This window comes from Petromyzon marinus, chromosome 26, assembly GCF_048934315.1.
Source record: "Petromyzon marinus isolate PM22_M1 ecotype Great Lakes invasive population chromosome 26, UKy_Petmar_22M1.pri1.0, whole genome shotgun sequence".
In the NCBI taxonomy this organism is placed as follows: domain Eukaryota; kingdom Metazoa; phylum Chordata; class Hyperoartia; order Petromyzontiformes; family Petromyzontidae; genus Petromyzon; species Petromyzon marinus.
Window position 1 is genome coordinate 5,568,935 of NC_133692.1, and position 20,570 is coordinate 5,589,504.

General features: G+C 49.9%; 1 protein-coding gene across 1 annotated transcript in view; it reads right to left on the reverse strand.

The window, feature by feature from the left end:
* The window catches only part of LOC116946075 (protein sidekick-2-like), a 494,081-nt gene that overhangs the window by 174,848 nt on the left and 298,663 nt on the right, over positions 1–20,570 (reverse strand). Inside the window, 1 exon segment of the mRNA XM_076069895.1 lies at positions 17,245–17,378. Within this exon segment, the coding sequence (XP_075926010.1) occupies positions 17,245–17,378 (134 nt within the window).

The window sequence follows — 20,570 nt, forward strand, 5'->3', positions numbered from 1 at the left end:
CGAGGACACTAGCACAACAATAAACGGGCGTTCGTCACTAAGTGCCGGTGACGTCCCCACGGCGTTGTACCAGGCTAGGTGCACATTGAGGAGAAAAGACAAAGACAAATCCCCCCGTGTAGCCTTAACAGACTGTTGGGACAGGTTCTGTTTGGGAGCACCTATAAAGGCCAAAACTGCGCACACGAGGAGTAGGTGGCCAGCACCACGTCCGGCCCCCTTTTGTCTCCCGCGTGGCGATATTTACACATCTCGCCAAGCACTCATTTGAGACTGAGTCGACCTAGGCGAGGCCCAGAACCGTTTCAGATAATCGTCCCTGGTGTTGGCGGGCCGGCCGGGAGTTTCGCCACCGCTGCCCACACGCACCCACGCACGGACGCCCACCCCAACTTTTGGGGTCCTCACAAGCAGTGCCCCTTTGTCAGCCGCCCCCTCTCTCTCTCACAATCCCTTCTCAGCCAGCTGACCGGTGTTAAGCGTAACACGAGAGTGGGGAAATGAAATAATGAAAGCGAGGGTCCAGATGGTGTGAGTTTTATACTGTCGCTCCTGCGTTTGGCTACCCTTCAGGAGTTTGCGGGCAGGCATGCGGGCGAATTGTTTATTTTTTTTTATTCTTGATCGTTTTCCCGTCATAAATATTGATGACGATAATGAAGAGGGGAAGGGCATCGTGAGGGGAGCGATTGTTTGTTGGCCGTGTTGGGGGGGGGGGGGGGGTGGGGAGGAGAGAGGGGCTGGTAGTGGGTGCAGTGGCCTGAGAGGTCTTGTAACGGGAGGCATCCAGAGCTGTGGCATACGCTACCTGCCTTCACACACTGGCGACCGCTGCGTCGCTCTAACAGTAGCAGCGCGCTTTAGGTACAAGTCTTTTAACAAATAATAATAATAATACTACTGTAGCGGCGCAGGCCTTCAGTTGCTTGTTCTACCCGGTGACGCAAGTGCCTCCAGTAGAGGGAACTCTAGACAGCGCTTTCCGAGAGGATATTTGGCCTCCTCTTCCACGCCGGCCAGACGTCTCAGAAGAGGTGCTGACATTTTTTTACTCGCGGCACTGCTGAATGGGTTGGGGCCCCCCCCCTTATAGAGAGCCCCCTCTAGGAGGGTATTTGGTCGACTATTCCACCCTGGTCAGATGAGGGAGCTGCCCACACTTGACCCCACCCACACGCGACATGCATTTTGATTCACTGAATTAAAACTCTAACAATTGTCCAATAATACAAATTCCGATTGCCTACACATTTTATCGAACAAGGTTGCGCCAACCCGCTCACTTAAGCGATGACGTTGATGATAAGTTTAATTTTCGATTTAAAGCTTTCGTGACTGCAATGATTCATCTTCTTTGGTTCTTTCGTTCTGATGGTTCTTTCGTTCTGATGAAGGCCGCTTGTGTTGTGGCCGAAACGTCGTGAGAATATTATTGTGTTATTTTATTTGATCAATTTATTATTTTATTATCATTCTACGTGACTTTACCGAAAGAACCAAAGAAGATAAGTGTAATTTTCATGCATACAAAAAAGTTTAATTTTGTATTGTTTACCGTGCGTTAAGGCACCTAAAAATCAGATCCTGCTCCTGTCAAGTATGAAGATACAATTTGAAATTGCTAAGTGAATCATGGATATAATTGTCGCTATATGTGCCTCTTGTGAACCTGCCCGTGGAATGTTTTAAATAATCGGAGGGTTCGTCAACATCTGTCAGGCTCGGCTCTCATAGCACCAGAGCGAGCGATCGACTATCTGCGCCGTCACAAGTTATTAAGCGTCATCTTTTAGAGCGTCGACTTGTAATTGTAACTTAACCGCACAGCATGCCCAAGGCAAACAAAGCCGGAAAATGTTGAAACGTAACAACGTAAAAATAAATTAAATGTTTATTCCTTTTTTCCGCGTCTCACAGCGGGATTTTGTTTTGAATATACATCGTAAATGTTCGCAGCTATTTGTGGCACTCCGTCACACGCACACACGTTGGCAGGCAGGCGCGTGACAGGCCGTGCCTAACTGCAGCAGGCGCGATCGCTCGTGAGCCCGAAACGCGATTCTAGACGCGAACGAAGCGCCCGTGCGTCGCAGCATCCTCGTGAATGTTTGCGAGCGTGATTGACACGGAGGGGTTTCAGGGCTGTTGCGGGTTCAGTAACGATCGATCGAACGACCGACAACACTGGCGGAGACGCCAGGAGGCTTTCGCCTCGGTTGAAACAACGGGGCACGTTTTTTCTATTAAATAAAACCCCGCCACCTCTGCTCACCCAGCAGTAGGAATGGGTGCTCTGCAGGCCGGTTAGCGGTAGGTTGCATGCGGTGGGATAAAGTGTGGCTGGGCACTTCGGCCTCTTACACAATGCCTTAGGAAGAGTAGGCCTTCATGTGGTCTAGATGGGCTCTCTCGAGCTCTGTCTAAAAGTGGAAGAGCTTCGTCCAGCAGTGCCGTGAACAAGCAATTGTCGGGCTGCTCCATTAATCTTTGCGCTGTGCTACCCCCCCAGCCTCAAGGTGGCGATGTGTCCAATCTTCGTCTTAAAATTCCGCACGGCTGATGTAGATGCAGAGCATCGACTACAATTTCACATTCAGGTGGCCAAGCCAGATAACCGCGTCAGGAGTAGCGGACCGTATCGCTGTGATGTATCTCCTTCGTATTTGCGGATCGGGCATTGCGTCGTTATATATTTTATGGTCTGTTCTGGATGACAACAGTCGCTCACTCCTGGAGAGTTTTTTTTATTTTCCATTTTGTGCGTCAGGTATCCGTATCTTCCATGACCATGAGCTTCGTGTGTGATCAAACCCAGGGATCTTCTGCGTTGGGTCTTTCGCAATGTGTCCAGTCGTAAACATTCAGCGACCTCGCCGCTCCAGAGTGAGCTCACACAGCGGCAGTGCGGGTTGGTGCGGGGGGTAACCATGGCTGGTTAAAATATCTCTCGTCCCTGATGTTGGCCATGGCCGTGGCATCGAACTGAGGCTACTGGGTACATATCGCAGTGCGCCAGCCACTGCGCCACCGGTCCACAATTTTGATTTGACAGCAATTCTCGTGGCAAAAAGAGAGAACACAACGGCCGTTGCTCGTAACAGGACTCAATTTCAGCCAGGTCAATCTGGGCCAGAAAATATATTCCGCACCCTGCACACCACATCCAGTATAATTATTGGCTGTAGCTAAAACTGGTCAAGTGCCACTTAAGCCAGCCTACTGTGTGGCACCACAAACACTCAACACTCAGATACCGTTATCATTTGATGATCCAACACTCACCCATTCACTGCGGTCCTTCGCCTCCTTATTGCTCTTCTACCGCTACTGCCACGTTTTCCTGTGCATCTCACTCATTGAGTCCTCCACTTACGTTGAGGACTGACTGTTTCATCTCATCCACGCTGTGTTCCACCACCACCACCACTACCATCACACTGCAGGTCACAACAATGCAATAACTCCCCCAAAATAACCCCCCCCCCCCCAAAGATCCCTTTATAGCCTTAACATACTGTTGGGGCAAGTGCTGCTTGCGAGCACCTATGAAGGCCAGCACGGCACACATGGGGGTGGGTGGCCACACCCGGCCACCTTTGTCTCCCTAATGGCAATGTTAACGTACCACACCAGATCCTCATTTGAGGCTGAGACGACCTAGGGGAGGCTCATGACTGATTCAGATAATCGTCACTGGTGTTGGTCGTGAGCGGGAATCGAACTCGGGTCACGATGTTCTATGCACAGCACGCTAACCGCTGCACACCCACGCACGCACCACAATGCTTGTCACAACACTTCTCTCTCTGCGTCATCCCTTACCCTGCTCCACTTTGGAATTCCTGCCCACCACCACCCTCGCTTTTCTACATAGCCCCTACAATAGCCTCGCTCGATTTAAGAAACGTTTTGCACTCACATCTATTACAGCTTCAACAGTGCTGTCTTTCACTGCCCCTTGGGGTTTCTGCCCATGGGTCTGTGCTCAGCAACTGTAATAATAATACTAAATAGACATCATTAGAGAGTGAAGAACGATGATTAACATCAGACGTACGGGACAGCCCGTCATTAATCGGCTGCAATCAGAGTATGCACGTATAAGGGATTTGATACTAAACATAAATCACTTAGCAATTATTTTTAGTCCCGATCGAAGCGTCACTTTTGCCCGTGAAAAATGCCCTCTTGGCGAAAGCGGGCAAGGATAGCTTGCACGATGACGGGACCGCTCCGCGAACTTCTGCGAGTGGGCCACTAATCCTGGACCCGGGCAGGGTGGCTCAGCAGCGGTAGGGCGAGCGGAAGATTGCGAGTTCAATCGCGGTTTTTAGGGGTCGACTCAGCCGCTCATCCTTCTGGGGGACGGTATAATGACGATAGGATGACTTCAACTATTGTGCAGAAGTTAACAGCGGTGGTCCAATGGATGACATCCCCCCCCCCCCGCAGCCCCACTGCCATGGGAATGTGGAATTGGCCCGTAATAAACAGAAGATGAACGCTCGCATCAATGCTCATTTGAGCAAGGGATCGCTTAAGCTATTGTCGAGGGACAAACCCAACCCCGACTGCCTTAACGCTCTGACTCTTACCGCTATCTCACGACACTGCCACCGCTGGATGACCGCGCGCAGCCTGCGAAGGGCAGCAACGACGGAGGCTTCGGTTTGAGCCCGCGGGCGCTTGTCAAGGCTAACGCAGACTGACACATGCGCAATTGGCCCAACGCATTTGGGCCTTTTTTTGTCATTCAGTAAATATTGCTTCCTTTAGACAATTTTAATAATGTGCAGACACACACGCACGCACACTCACACAGACAAAGGTTCCCTGTATAGCCTAATAATAGACTGATGGGGCAAGTGCTGCAAGCGAACACCTCGCCATGGCCAGCACGGGGCACGAGGGTGTGTGTGGCCAACACGACGCTCGGCCGCCTTTGTCTCCCCAGCGCTGACGTTTACACACCACCGCACCAGGCACTTATTTAAGGCTGAGTCGACCTAGGCGGAAGACCACGACTGGTTTCAAATATTCTCCGCTGTTATCGGTCGTGAACGGCAATCGAATTGGGGGTCGCCGGGCTCTTAGGGGCGGTGCGCTTACCGCTACACCACTGCTCCCCATGAACACGCTCACATATCGCTCAACGCAAGTTCACACGCACACACTGATGTCGCGCATCCACGCTCCACTGCGTTTTGTGTGCACAATATACGGCTTTGGCAATGCGTGCAAAAAAAATGTTGCTGAACTGTGTGATTGGGAGACCCCTGACCTTGACCCTGCGAATGCTCGCTAAACCGTGCCGAGCCACGTGCCAGCTTTGGCCTAAAAGCCGCATTCCCAGCAACACAATCAACACTATGAAGTGAGCCGTGCAGAATTTATTTTGTATGCGCGTGCATGTGTCTTAGTAGTTGTTTTTGTTTTTTGCTCTCGACTAACAGCAATAACAAAAAAAAACTGCCGGCAAGAAAATATATTTTTCATTGTATGGCAATCACATCATCATCATTGTCATCATTATCATCAGTCATGATCGATCCACTGCTGAATGAAGGTCTTCCCAAGCCGTCGTCATATTTCACGATCTTGCGATGTAATTATCAATGCACCTAGCACCTATGCGCAGTATAAATTGTAATCAGATACTAATAACATTGGAAATAATTTGCAGCATTTTTTTTGTATTCACGACAAGATGGAGGGCTCCACATGCGGTGACAGCCACAACTTCACCACGCTGGTGAGTGCGTGTTGGTGTGGGGGGTACCCATGACTGGTTAAAAAAATCACTCGTCTCTGATGTTGGCCATCGCCGAGGAATCGAACTGAGGCCACTGAGTACATATCGCAGGGTGCCAGCCACTGTGCCACCCATCGACAATTTTGATTTGACAGCAATTTCTACTGGCAAGAAAAAAAAGAAAACACAACGGCCGTTGCTCGCAACAGGACTTAATTTCAGCGGAGGTCAGTCTGGGCCAGAAAATATATTCCACACCATGCACACCACATCCACCATAATTATTGGCTGCTGCTAATACTGGTCACGTGCCACTTACTCCAGCCTACCGGCGACCAGAACAATATTGAGTGAGAAATTAAGAGCCAGCGCGTCATGATGGTCCCGCAGGGTAATTGTGAGCCCTATAGTTTATTAACCCCACCCCACCCCTCCAAACCTCTGCCCACCCCACAACATAAATAAACTGTACATCGTTCGTCGATTGTGGCAGGTTGCGCATGGTGAGCTAACCCTAACAGTAGACCAAATACCCTCTCGAAAGGATGGGTGGGGGGGGCGAAAGAGAGCCCCCCGCTATCGCGGAGCCCATTCTGGCAGGCAGTGGCGCGAGCAATTACGTTGCAGGGCTGCCCCTTTACCTTTCAGTAGTGGTCCCTAACTAGTTAGCGTTCGGGAAGAGACATAGCGGTGTTAGTGCGTGCACGTCCGTGGGAGAGGAATGCTGCGCGTGTGTGAGAGAGACACGTGACCAGGGCCAAACAGTCCTTATTACCACACAGCGCTCACGTAGACAAGTCCTAATGAAAAACAATTATCTGCGAAAATGGCAAAGCTGCCAATTTAACTTTCATTTCTACCCCTCCAAGACCTTTGTACCTCAAGCACAGATAACTTTTCGATGCCCTAATGATGTAAAAAACATGGTCATACTTTGCTACATTAATCCTCAAGCCGAATATTTTTTTAGTACACGAGATCGCTGAACCTTCCACCCAATTAAGGAGAGGATAATAACTTTTTTTCCCCATCCCTCTCTCAATGAAATAATGTTATGTTTTGCAGGAACACAGCACTTCAACCGCACATTTATCTCTGGCACTTTTCTTCGTGTCGAGATTTATTGGACAATGTTAAAAAAGCCGTCCGGGATTGCAGAACTGCACATGCATGATAATAATAACTACATCAACAATAAAATACATTAAAAAAAATAAAGGCAGGGGCTAAATAACAAGACAAATTAAGAAGCACTAAAGCGCGCTTCATATTCACGGCTTCGCATCCGCACTAACAATGACATGTCCTATGTTGTTGAGGTGCAAAAATAATAAAATAAATACATTCATACCAAGAGATGCATAAAATATGCATGGATATTCACACTGTGGGGGGCATTAAGGGGAGGAAAAATTGGATGTAATTTTATGACAACAACAGCAGTGGCAGCCCTCTAAGCAATCAATCGCACTCATTAAAACTTTTAACCAGAAGAAATCTCACCTGGGACAAACTATGGCACACGCCTTTCAAAAATAATAATAAAAACCTAGGTATATTTTGTATTGCGTTATGTATATATATTATTTAAGTATCTGCTCATTTTAACGTTCGACCTATTTTTAATGGTGGTTTGAGTGAGAGCCCCACAGATCGTCACGCGATACAGAAGTTAAAACAACAACAACAACGAGTTAAGTGCATGAAGTCCTGCCGTGGGATAACGGTCAGCACGCTTGACTTGCGACCCAGAGTGATCGCCGGCTTCGATTTGATCTCTCAGCGCCGCAGTTGAAACAACGGCGCAGCTTTTGGTTGTTGAATTCCCTCTCGCCGCCGTCTCTGTCCACCCGGCAGCGATACAAATGGGTTTGCGCCGCAGTTAGTCGACGATCGCAGGGTTTTCGTGCGGTGAAAAGGTGAGGTTTGGCTACTCCTACCTCTTCCAAGGCGTCTGGCAAGCGTGTGAAGAGGAGGCCAAATTACGTGCTTGCCCTTCACGAAGCGGTGACGTGAGCATGGAGTAGCATCAGCTGCACCTCGCCCTTTAATAGGAGCCGATTGAATAGTCACATGGTGAAGGGCTACTTCAATGATATCATTTGTAGATAAGTTGTGTATTTGCATCGTAAGGGTTCGCAGTGTTAAAGAGGCGAAGAAAAATTGTGTGTGAATTACGCTTCCATATTAATTGCACAAGTTAGTAAAACATTCTACCCCCTCCTCACCCGCACAGGTGACAGATTGTTGGAATGTAAAATAATAAATCTAATTTTGAAACCTGGCAATGTGAGAAATGTGAAAATGAGTTTGAGACATGCTGTGGTCAGTGAGAAAAAAAAAAACACTTAGGCGCTTTCCGTTAATGGCTCATTACTATTAAAACATTCAGCGCACTGATGATCACATAAACAGCTTCGATGTGAATACACAACACTCTTGTCGAGGCTTCTCAGCACAGCCACGAAGATGTTTGGATAATGCATAAATCATCATCACAATCATTACCATTCCAATTATCATCATCGTCATCATAATTAATTATTTGAGCACATTTCACTCGGCTAATTTCATCAGCCCCCGATCGTTTCAACTGAACGGCTGGGTTTTCGATGTTGATGCGTGTCTTCTGTCGTCTGTCTCAGGCCATCCTCCCTCTCTCCAGTGCTCGTCCTATGAAGAGACTCGCCCCTGCCATAGCAATGCGACGTTTCCACCACTTGCTGGGGGCTATAAAACGGACACGAGGGCCGAATTAATGCTCATTTGAGAAGGAAAACCACTTTTGACTTTTCTCTACCTGTCTGTAAATGCTACAGAGCCCACTTTCATTATGGACCTCCATCTGGGCTTCAATTCTCAAGGAATATTTTCAAGGGTCAGCCAAAACCCTCGAACCCCCCCCCCGCCCCACTACCACCCTCCCCCCCCCCCAAAAGTAATTGGGAGGTGGGCGGAGGGGGGGAAGGGCAAATATATTTAGAGCTCAGCCCTGGACAGCTCCTACTGAAATGGATGCATTGGTCTCCGTGAACGCACGGGCTTAGGGATGCTTTTCTGTTGTCCACAAATGCACTGCGCACGCACACGCAACGCTCCTCTGCTCAAGCGAACACCGCGCGCGAGCCTCACAGACAAAGTGTGCATTCACGTGCAAGCGGTTATTGTGATAAGCGCGCGTCTTCCTCCCCAAAATGACTCCACAGCGTCTTCGTTAGTCGGGACTTGTGATAAAACTGTTCATTACAAAAAAAAAAACATGAATAAAGTAAGCACACACGCGGTTTTTTGTGCCAACCCTAAATTTCTTCAGCCCACAATAAATACGAAAAAAAAAGCCCAGAGCCAGAATTAAGCTCGCCGGTGTTTTATGCCAAGTGCGGCGCTTTGCATTTCGCCAGGTGAGTGAGAGCCGCGATGTAAATGTTTGTGCAGCGAAACTACGAAATTGTATTTTGGGTAATTTTGACATTTTTTCTCCCGATGCGCGCCCGCGCACGGGAGTGTGACATTGTGGTTTTATTTCATTCTTACGCGTCTATATATATAAATGCTTTTAATTTGGAACTGTGCTATTGGAAAGTTTGTTACTAAGCCTGGCTACCAAAGCGTGGAACCATCCATTCACGTTTAGGTTTTTATTAAATTAATTTTGTCCTTTGGAGCGGAGAATGTGTTGCGTTTTTTTCTCTCACTCCCCCCACCCTCCCCCCGTAAAGGTGGATGCTCGTCGTGTTTTTTTTTTTGCTGAGGCCAGGTGGGGATGTCGACTGCTGCTTTATGATCCAATCAAGGGGCTGCACGGGAGCTGCGTTCACGTCGCGGGCCCAGGCACTCGCTCCCGGCGCCGGCCGTTATTCTGCCTCATTCCTCCCATTGCACATCACCACTCCAGCACCCCCCACCCCTCCCAGCACCTCTCCCAGCCCCCCACCCCTCTCAGCCCCCCCACCCCTCCCATCCCCCCCACCCCTCCCATCCCCCCACCCCTCCCAGCCCCCTCAACCCCTCCCATCCCCCCACCCCTCCCAGCCCCCTCAACCCCTCCAAGCCCCCCACCCCTCCCATCCCCCCCACCCCTCCCATCCCCCCACCCCTCCCAGCCCCCCACCCCTCGCAGCCCCCTCAACCCCTCCAAGCCCCCCACCCCTCCCATCCCCCCCACCGTTCCCAGCCCCCCACCCCTCGCAGCCCCCTCAACCCCTCCAAGCCCCCACCCCTCCCAGCCCCCCACCCCTCCCAGCCCCCCACCCCTCGCAGCTCCCCCCACCCCTCCCATCCACCCCACCCCTCCCAGCCCCCCACCCCTCTCATCCCCCCATCCCTCCCAGCCCCCCACCCCTCCCAGCCCCCCCACCCCTCCCAGCCCCCCATCCCTCCCAGCCCCCCACCCCTCCCATCCCCCCACCCCTCCCAGCCCCCTCAACCCCTCCAATCCACCCCGTCCCTGCCAGGTCCCTCCACGCCCTCTAAGCCGCCCCCACACCCCTCCCAGCCCCCCATTCCTCCCCAGCCCCCCACCCCTCCCAGCCCCCCATTCCTCCCCACCCACCCACTCCTCCCAGCTTCCCAGCCCCCCATCCCTCCCCACCCACCCTGACGTCCCCCCCCCCCACATCCCTCGCCTCGCTGTGGTAGACAGCGCTGCGCCTCGCCTCTCTTTAATTAGACCCCACGGGAGCACGGATGAAATTGCAACTTTCTCTTTCTGTTTTCTTTCAAGATTATCTTTTTTTTTTCCGCCTTGCCACAGAGGCGGCTTGTTTTGGTCCTCTCCATCGACCGCTCCGTTCAGTGTGGGGTGAAGCGATGAGTATCTGTGTGTGTGTGTCCCACGACCCCCCCCCTACCCCAAATATCCCTTAGAGATACTACCCTCCCTGCACCCTCCTCGTCCCCCAACGAACAACGCTTTGCCCAGATTTCGGAATGCATATCAACAGCAGAAGCCTCCTCCATCCCAGCCACTTCAATCAAAGCGTAACCCTTTGATCAATCTGCTCGGTTTTCTCGAATCTAAGCCCCCTAATAGCAACATAACTTACGATTACAATTACACAAATACTGGGTCATCTTTGCCAACATTTATCGTGGACTCCAGGTTATAGAAATTGCAACCAGGGTCGGGATTTTTTTTTTAGGGGCACTTTCTTTCTACGTGCTGATAATTGCTCGCGTAGTGACAGTGACGGGTAACTTCGCGTCGAGCGGGAGGCAAATTCCTCGCTGCGAACGTTTGCTGACCGCTAATCCTCCGTGCTAACTGGGCGACGTGGAATTGAACTCGCGATGCAATTCCTGCTGCCGACTCAACAGCAAAGCGCTTCCTGCGAGAGAGAGAGGTGTTTTAGTTTTGTTTGACTGTCTCGTGACTCACGGTCTACACAGTCCCCGTACACTGTTGTATGAGACCAAGAACACTCGTACACGCGCACGGATTATGTAACACGTCCAAGCGCGCGTTCACCCTCTGCCGTATTCCATTAACCGATTATTTATAACAGATGCTAGGTGGATTGTTTTCACATCGCAAGATTGTGGCAGGTGACGGGGCTTCATCCAGCAGTGGACAGACCATGGATGATCACGATAAATAACGTCACTGTCGTATCCGCACAACGGCTAGGTATCACGATGTTACCCACAAGCTCCCTTCATGATTCTTAACGAGAGTTTATCGCAACCCCTGCTACAGACGGACGGACAGACGGGCAGAGATATGAACCAACACTCTCACAGTCTTAGTTGGAAAGCGTTAAAAAGTGAGTGAGTGAGCGAATAAATGATCGCACTTGTGTACGTACTTACACACAAAATCCATCTGTGCTCTGTGAGACGCAAGAGGATTTTATGTTGCAGCTGTTGGAGTGCATTCTAGAAGCGCGTCTTTGGAATTATATTTTTTTTCATCGCGGCCAATATAACTCTTTAATTCCGCAAATAATGCGCCCAATTATCTTCATAATAGAGGCACCTCACGATGACAGCATACATCGCCCATATAACGCACCGCTGGGCAGATTGTTAGATTGTTGCTATTGCTGTGATGCTGATGTTGTTGTTACCGCTCCTCCATCAATTGAGGCATCTTGCTTGTGTCAAAAGGTTAGCCGACCAGTAAGTAGCTCAAATATGCAAAGCGATGTTTTGGCGCAGCTCTTTTTTGCCCGGACTATTACACCGGGAACCGCCCCGTATCAAAGCACCGCTACCCCCATTGCCAGCACTAATGCCGACACGGGAGGGCAGTGTTGTGCCAAGGCGGAGTCACGCGTGGTCAAGGCGCCGACTAATTAGAGACAAGTGTCTGTCTGTGTGTTTTTGTGCAGATTTTCGGGATTGCACTGCTGGCTGAGCAGCGGGGACAGTGGGTCACAGCGGCAGCGATCAGCGGCCGCGATGTCTTCGGACGTTAAGAGCGGCCGGTGACGACTACGAGGGACCCCATTCACGCCGGAGTGCGCCCGATCTCGAAGGATCTCGCGAGCTAAGGAGGTTACGCGAGCCTCGATGGAGCGCGGATGAGGTTGGATGACCTCCGTGCGCAAAACATGGGTTGCTGTATGATTTTTTTTTGTTAATCCGAGGCTGCGTTGTGGGCAGAAAAAAAATGCAGTACAGCAACACGGATTGCTGCACTGAGCTTCTGTCTTCGCACGTGGTTGGATCAATTGCACTGTATTGGCTTTCTCGTTTCGTCCTGTTACATTAATAACATTGGCCTTAAAGACACTTTTTCGTAGTAAAAAAAAAATCTGGATTTTTCTACGCACTGCTTTTGTTTACATACATAAGACTTGTGAAACTCTCTTGACTTGCCAGATGTTATTGGTATGAGCACTCCATCCAAGCACGGGGCCCTGTTCGTACAATATTGCATTGCATTTTGCTCGCACGCAGAGGAGCACATTTAATATTGATGGAGTGAGAGAGGCACTCGCGAACGCTTCATCTCAGCTAGATACGGGGCTGCACGTGTGACCACCAATTTAACATGTAACGCCCTTTAATTGGTAAAATTATCAAAGGACCAAAGAGCTCAGTCGGAGCGAGACAACAGGACAATTCATCGGAGTGTGTGTACCTAGGCTGGTTATGGCTCGGTGCATGTTTTAAAAAGGAATAATAGTTTCAATTGATAATGCGCCATTAAACAATCGTTCTCAGGGCCTTGCTTTCATCCAGCAGTGGATGGAGCACGGCTGAAAATGCTGATAATGACGATGTTACGATGGGGGTAAGGAACGATTCTCTACAAATACGACAGTCGCGTAAAAGGAAAAAAATTATAATACAAAATCACGAGACTGGCAGCGTGTGTCAAAAGACAGCCCCCTTCTCAAGGCTGTCACTCAAACGTCTTTAGTGAAAACACACGCAAGTATGCTCGGTCTTCTCCTGAAGCCAAACATTTGCTATCGCCGATGCACTGTGAGCGCATACACACTCAAACATGACGGCGTCTGACAGTGCGGCTTCCCCCACCCCACCCCCGATGTCAGTGGCAGCGGAGTAAATCTGCCAGTGACTCGGAGTGACTCGCAGAGGCAGCCGTCGGAATGTGGCTGTAATTTGACAGAGTGGAGGTGGAATTGAGAAATCGCATTTGCGAAGACAAGCTAAAAACTACACATTTTTGCAAGTTATTTCTGACCGAGTGGCTGCCATGTGATTGGACGAATGCTGCCAATTTGCCGCAAATCTGTGCCATGTCCTCGCAGGACCCGGTGTGGGGGGGGGGGGCGGTGTGAGGACGGAGCGGGGGGAGAGGATACTGAAATATTAACCATCGTGTTGCTGTCATGCTTTGGTGAGAGCAAAAAAAAAGTAAATAATTATCTACTCCACCTCCCCTCCTGCCCCCCCCCCTCCAACAAGCCAACCAAATGTTTATTATGCAACCAGCCCCGGCACGAGGGTCTGAATCTCCAGTTCTCTTGCAGGAGGTGCTCTTGAAGTTAAAGTTGCAATCGCGTGGGTGTGTTATTTTCGTGTCCGAGAGCCTAATCTCGGAGGGCGGTAATGCACGAGGCAGCAAAGCAGGCCTGACAACTTCGCGACCGTCTCTTGTTAAAGAGCTGCCCCCCAAACTTGATTTGGCGCTTTCGTTACTGCAGGAATTACTCTATGGTTTTGCGGGTAAAGTCACGTAGAAATAAGAAATAATAATAACATTACATAATAGCATACGACGTTTCGATTGCAACGCAAGCAATCATCATCAGGTATATAAGAGCTACATTTAAGAGAGAGAGGAAACACAGAACCGCAGATATATATACAGACACCTAAGAAGAGGGCGTTAACACAGACACAAAGAGACACAACGTATGGAGCACAGAGAGACAGGGTCTCTGTGCCGAGGCCTTAGCATGTAGGGGAGACAAAGAGAGATGGAAAAGCACATCAAATCGAACAAGATGATGATTGCTTGCGTTGCAATCGAAACGTCGTATGCTAATATGTAATTTTATTATTATTTATTATTTCTACGTGACTTTACCGAAAAAAAACAAAGTGTAGCTGCCCCCCACCCCACTCCTGACCTCCAACGGCATATGGAGTCCCAACTATAAGAGCCTTTGCTTCTCAGGGCTGCATTTGTATTGCAAATTGACGGTGCACCGCATTGCGGGTAGGAATGCTGTCGTTGGTTTGCAATGGTTGGCAACGCCGACCATTGCAAACCAATGTCGCGGCAGTCGGAAGAAAAGAAGTGGACAAGTTCTTCTGAGACCCCCCCCCCCCGCCTCTGTTCACGCAGTCCAACCACTGTGGAAGAGTCGGGGTTCTCTCTCTCTCCATCAGACGCTCTCTTTTGTCAATGTCCTTCGATCAGCAGCGGCGTGAACACGCAATTGCAGTGCTGCACCTTAACCTCACCTGCTTCATTTCGGTAGGTGTGAATGCCTATTGTTAATCATCTGCTGGATGAGGGCCTACTCAAAAGCCTGCGCCGGTCGTGGGTTCAATCCGGACCCTGACGCCCGCTGTATATTTGGAGTTTGCGGTGTCTGTCTCCCCCTGGACGCGTGGTTTTTCCCTCCGGGCCCTCCGGTTTTTTTCTCAACATTTAGAAACACGCGTTTAAAGTATTTGGCTGCTATAAATTTCGACGTTATGAGAAGCCACTGCGTTCAGTTATCATATGTAGCCAGGTCGCTTCTGAAAAAGAGCTATACAGCTCAGTGGGCCATACCTGATAACATAAAATAGTTTAGTTGTAAATATTATGAGATCAGGAATGCTACAGATGGTTTGGTCACAGGCTGTATGTATATGGTTCATTTCTTATATACGCTGATGCACGTTTTTTGACAATATATATTTTCCTTCAACATAACAACAGCCATTACGACACCAGTGCCAAGCTAGGTGCACAACAACATCACTGTCAGGTTATAGGCCCCAGTGAAGAACCACTGACAGGAGAGTCATGGGGCAAGCCAAATGCTATGGGGTCTACAGACTGGAGTGACTGGCAGTATGGGTGCATTGCAGGGTCGGCATGCCCCCCCACCCCCCTCCCCCGTCCTAATTCCACCCACCCTCTTCGTTGCCTGACATCTAAGTACCACCCCTCCGTCCCCTGGACCCCGGTGCAGTCGCACCGCCTGCACACTCGGTAGCCTGTGCACTCTGCTGGCAAATGCATGCCACCTCGCTGTGTGTATCCGTGACGTTGATGGAGGCGGGATTACGGGGCCCATGAAGATGCAGAGTGGCCTTGGCATCTGCCCCCTGTTCTGTCCGTGCCCTTGTGCACCCGCAATGCCCAATTAACGCTGAGCGCAAAAGTCCAGCGCATGAATCTAGCGGCTGTTTTGCATCGGTTTACGAAGCTTAATTGGGGAGGCCAGCTGGTGGCTGGACCTGAGCTGCGTAGCCTCGCTGTTATTTTCACCTACAGTGTGCCTTAATTTGACATCAACACAGCCATTTCGGCATTTCAAACCAATTTCACCAAAGTGGGCCCCATTGCTACCTGGAAAAAACAATACACATTGCGATTGCAAAACGAAAGAATACGATGTGGATTTAAAGGCGTCCTAAATGCCGGTGCATCTTGAGAACGCGGGATGGGAAACTGTGGGCAGATTTATTGTACGTCGAGAGTTGGTGAGACGTAGCCAGAGGGGACAACACAAGGACGGCGTTGAGCCTGGATTTGAAGGGGGGGGGGGGGAAGTCGACAGCACGGATGATAGGGGGGAAGGCCTTTGCGGACATAGGGGGCAGCATAGTAGAATGAGTGACCTGTCACTGAACTTACGTTGACAGAGGGGGTTTGGAGGGGCCTTCAACCGCAAGCCTTCAATGTGTACTGCTGGCCTTAAGTTGATGGATTAAAGACAATGTTTTTCATTCGTTAATTCGTTAACGTTAACCGCAACCTCACGTTTCTCTGGCAAGAGAGGCCAATGTAAGGAGAGCGCCAGGCACTGTGGCTCCCTCTCACGACAATACCGCTCTATCCTCTTCATACGACCAACAACAGAAACACCACCCACTGACAATGCCATTTCCCAAATCCTAGTGATTTTCTCAGCTTGGGAGCCACCGGTAAGTAAAGGTCTCGCATTTTTCACTTTTGTACAAAGGTCATCGTGGTGGTGGGGGTGGGGGTGGAGCAGTGGGAGGAATCCCACGGGACTTCTTCCTCCCATCAGTGGCCGAGCTGTAGCGCGGTGCCTGCTTGTTACGTAGCTTTGTGGTTTGTGCCCAGCGGCCTGTCTGGTAAATACTGCGGGTGTATTAAGCCGTAAAAAAGAAGAAATTCGTCTGTTTCACGGTGGATGTTGTAGATCCTGTGACGCTATTCAGAATCAGAATATTTATACTGGAGGAATTCGATGAGCTATGAAACTCTTTTCACAGATGTCCAGTATTCAAACAACAGTAGGCCATGTGGGCCAGTGTCGCAAGTTCAAGCTTGCCAATTTTATTTTATAAAATACCCACAAATTACCTAATAGCGTAAATCCGCATAGCAACATCATCCCATGCTGGCAGACTCTACTCGTCCGTGCTATGAAATGGTAGGGGGTGATGCAGTAGTTTTATCAGTAGGGGGGCTATGTTGCTATACATAATCCCAATTGACTAACATACGGACAATCTTTTTTTAAATGTTGGCAAATTAGGGACGCAATGGCCTACCAGTTTAAGAATGACGTCGCTGCAATCTTTACTGTGAATCCGACGGCGAGTGGCAATTTACGGTTAACAAACACCACAGTATTAACCCATGGCGGACCTGGCAAATTCGACCCCCTGAACCTATGTTGTCCTTCCTCCCGCTCAACCCATTAGCACGGTTGGCTACGTACGGTGCGAAAGAAGTCCAACATACGCAACGTACATACAAGCGGGCGGATGGGCTATACCGCTGGGCCGTATCACCGCCCAAAGACGCAGAGAGGTGCTCGCGATTTGATTTGATCTCGGAGTCGCCTCCTACCAGCTGCCCCTTTCGGCTGGCAGGCGCTCACCTCTCACGGTAAGCACGATGGGCGGGCCCGTCTTGGTCTCGCCGTTCCGCTCGTTCATCACCTGCGCGTGGTACGTGCCGGCGTCACCCGAGGCGGCCATCATCACCACCAGCTGGTTCTCGAGCGTGACCACCCTGCGCGTCGAGAGAGGAGGAAGGGAGGAGGTGGATGAGGAGCAGGTGAGTGCTGATTTTTGTCAAATAAAATCATTATTTCGTGATGCTGCTGCTGTCTTGGCAGTGGTGCACACACATAATTAATAGCACAAAAAAATCAACACATTCATCAGTAACACTGTGTGGCTTTCAAATAAAGATATAATGGGCGATGTATCAGACAATGACCCTTCTTTAAAGTGGATAATAAGAGTTGGCAATGGCACTGTACACTACGGGGCCTGATGAGAATAACAAAATCATTCAATAATAAACAAACCCATTTTAAATATAAAGGGTGGTTCTGATACCCAATGGCTACTGTTAGCTAACTAATCATTAGCCAATTTAAAACTGGTCATCAGAAAACATTTAAACAAGTGTCATTCTCATCAAGCCCCATGGTGTAAAGTGCTGTCCCCAATTCTTATTTTCCACTCCATCTCTCTGGCCTCTCTAGAAGGACGGCTGAACCGACACGTCAAACATTATATATGTTGCTCAAATAAAGTTGTTTGCAAACGTACATTGTCGGGCATGGTCTATCCACTGCTGGATGAAGGCCTTCCTCACGGTATTGCGACACAACAATCCATCCAGCCCCTGCACTTGAGCTGATGTCGTCCCTCCCTCTGTGTCGTGGCGTCCTCTAAGGCAAGTGCCCTACCCTGGCATGGTCACTCCATCTTGAGTGTCGACCAGCAGCCATCAGCCCTTCAAGGTGATGTGTCCTACCAAGGTCGAGTACCATGTTTCAGACTTGAGGCACGTTCTCTCATCCACGTCTTTCTCTTTCTGTCTCTCATCTTCCCGACTCAGGCTCCTTTCTCTGTGGAGTGTGTTTGTCCTTCATCCTGTTCTGCGTGAGTTTCCTCCTGATTGTCCGGTTTTTTTCTTCCCCAATACTAAAAATTTGCTGCAAATGAATTAATTTGGACTACATTCAGCAACATCACCCCCCTCCCACTGCCAAAACTTGACAGGACCCTTCTTAAAAAAAAAGGTCTTGAGACTCTATGAGGCCTTCCTGGGTAAACAAGTGGCATAAAAAAATAAAGATGTCTTGACGACAATGATTCTAGCTACTAATCAAAATGAGTTACAGGAAATGAATGAAGGCTGCAGAGTCGGCATAAGAATGTATACGGGTACAATTGTTAAATCAATGTCAACCTTAATGAGAGGTACACAGCTGGAAACCACACGAGAGTTGCGTGTATAGCTAATAATAAGCAACATACCATCGTGCCTGGAGCTGAACGTTTGCAATCGTTATGTATCGCTTATTCTAGACACGTTAATTGGAACCGTGGGCACACCAACGGAGCAAATAGAGTAACATCTGAACACCTACACATTATGGATGGACACATATAAATCAGACCCTTTCCAAACACGTATGTGCCTGGTGAACAGGATGACATTTATACGTATATGTTTATATATATGCATTCGCGATCCTTCGACAACAAAAAACAATCCCAAATCCTGAGACATATTTTGACAGATAAGGATACATGTTTGGGTCATCCTATTCTGGAGCGCCTTATTTTTTTTAAGGAAGGTGGTCCTATTCAAAATAAGGACCGCCCTATTATAATATTTCGGAGAATAGCTTGTAGGTGGAAGTAAGCCACGAGGGCCGAATTCTATTCAATGACGGGCAATTATCATGAGGATTCTAAGTTTGAAAATGAGGCCAAACTTCACAGGACACGACGCGAGTGTCGCCGAGCAAGGCGAAGCGTGTGTGGTTTGCAAAGCGGCGAATCGCTCAACATGTGCGAATACATTTCGACTCAAATTAAGCCGAAACATTTCTCCAACCTCGAAATAAAATCGCCGTGAACGCTACCCGCGCCGACTGCCTCTTCCCCCTGCCGTACACCCTAATCGGCAGCAAGCGATGCAAAAGCCCCTCCCGTTTGAGGGTCCCTTCACTCGGCGTGACACCGAAACAGACGTTCATTACGAACGACAAAATTAAATAATTTACAGTTCACATCACGATCACTTAATTCACGCTCTCCCCTTCTGCGTGAGACGCTTCCGTGCGTCGTGGCGGCTGGGCGATCGGCCCGTTGCTCCATTGCCCGGCCTCGCGACTTCGCGTGCTTTTTTCGCTGGAGGGCATTAATAGCGGCGCGCGGGGGGGGGTAGGATTATGTGTGGCCATCGTCTGCAAGCTGTCGTCGATTTTGCCGAGGAGTAGACCCTCGGGGTGTACGCAAAGGGGCACGCGGCCAATTGCAAGGCCGGCTCAGGCGATCGCACAGCTCAGAGCAGCGATGGAAAAAAAAAAACCTAACTGATGGCGCGCATCGCTCTTCCTTCTGCTCGAGTGCGAATTTAGGTTCAAAATTGTAAAGGTGCAGCTGAGCTGTGCGGCAGTAGCAGCAGTAGCAGCAGTAGCAGCAGTAGCAGCAGTAGCAGCAGTAGCATCTTCAATCGCTGCCTTCCTCTGACAATCATCAATGAACCCACCGTCCACCGGTACGCATTATCGCCCAAAACTGGGAGAGAAAAACAAAGGGCGAACTTTGGTCGCCTGTACATCCTGGAGCCAGGAGTCGCCGTGCCTCGGGACCCTGTGCTGTAACAGCACCAGCAACAAGGGACGGAGATGGAGGCATGGCAAATCGTTTGTTACCCATCTAAACTCGGAGCACGGAGGGACCCGCTACAGACACTGAAGTGCCTGCCTCAACAGGGCCCAGGTCGATCAATGCATTACGTTGTTCACTCTGCCAAACAAGGGCGGGGGGGGGGGTGGGGGGCGGTGCGTCGACGCAACACGCATGAATGAATAAATTAATGAAGGTACAAATCGCGCTGGGCCGGCCCTTCCGCTCCGAGTGGCCCCTTTCGCCGGCGAGCGGCGACCACGTGGAGGTGGCGCAGTGCGTGAGGAGCGGTTCTGACGAGCCAGCCGCTACCTTCTCCTCCTCGCGTCCCCAGCGGGGGTTTGCTTGACCCGGTCGCGAAAAGCTATCGAGGAAAATCCGGCTCAATTCACACGATGACACCGCAAAATGCCTCGAAACGACGGGGGTGGGGCGCGGGTGGGCGGTGGGAATAAGCACTTTGGCCATCGTCCAAAGCGATTTCAGCAAGACGGTGAATATTTAATAGCTGGACAAAAGTCACTCTGTACACATTTTACCAAACGCA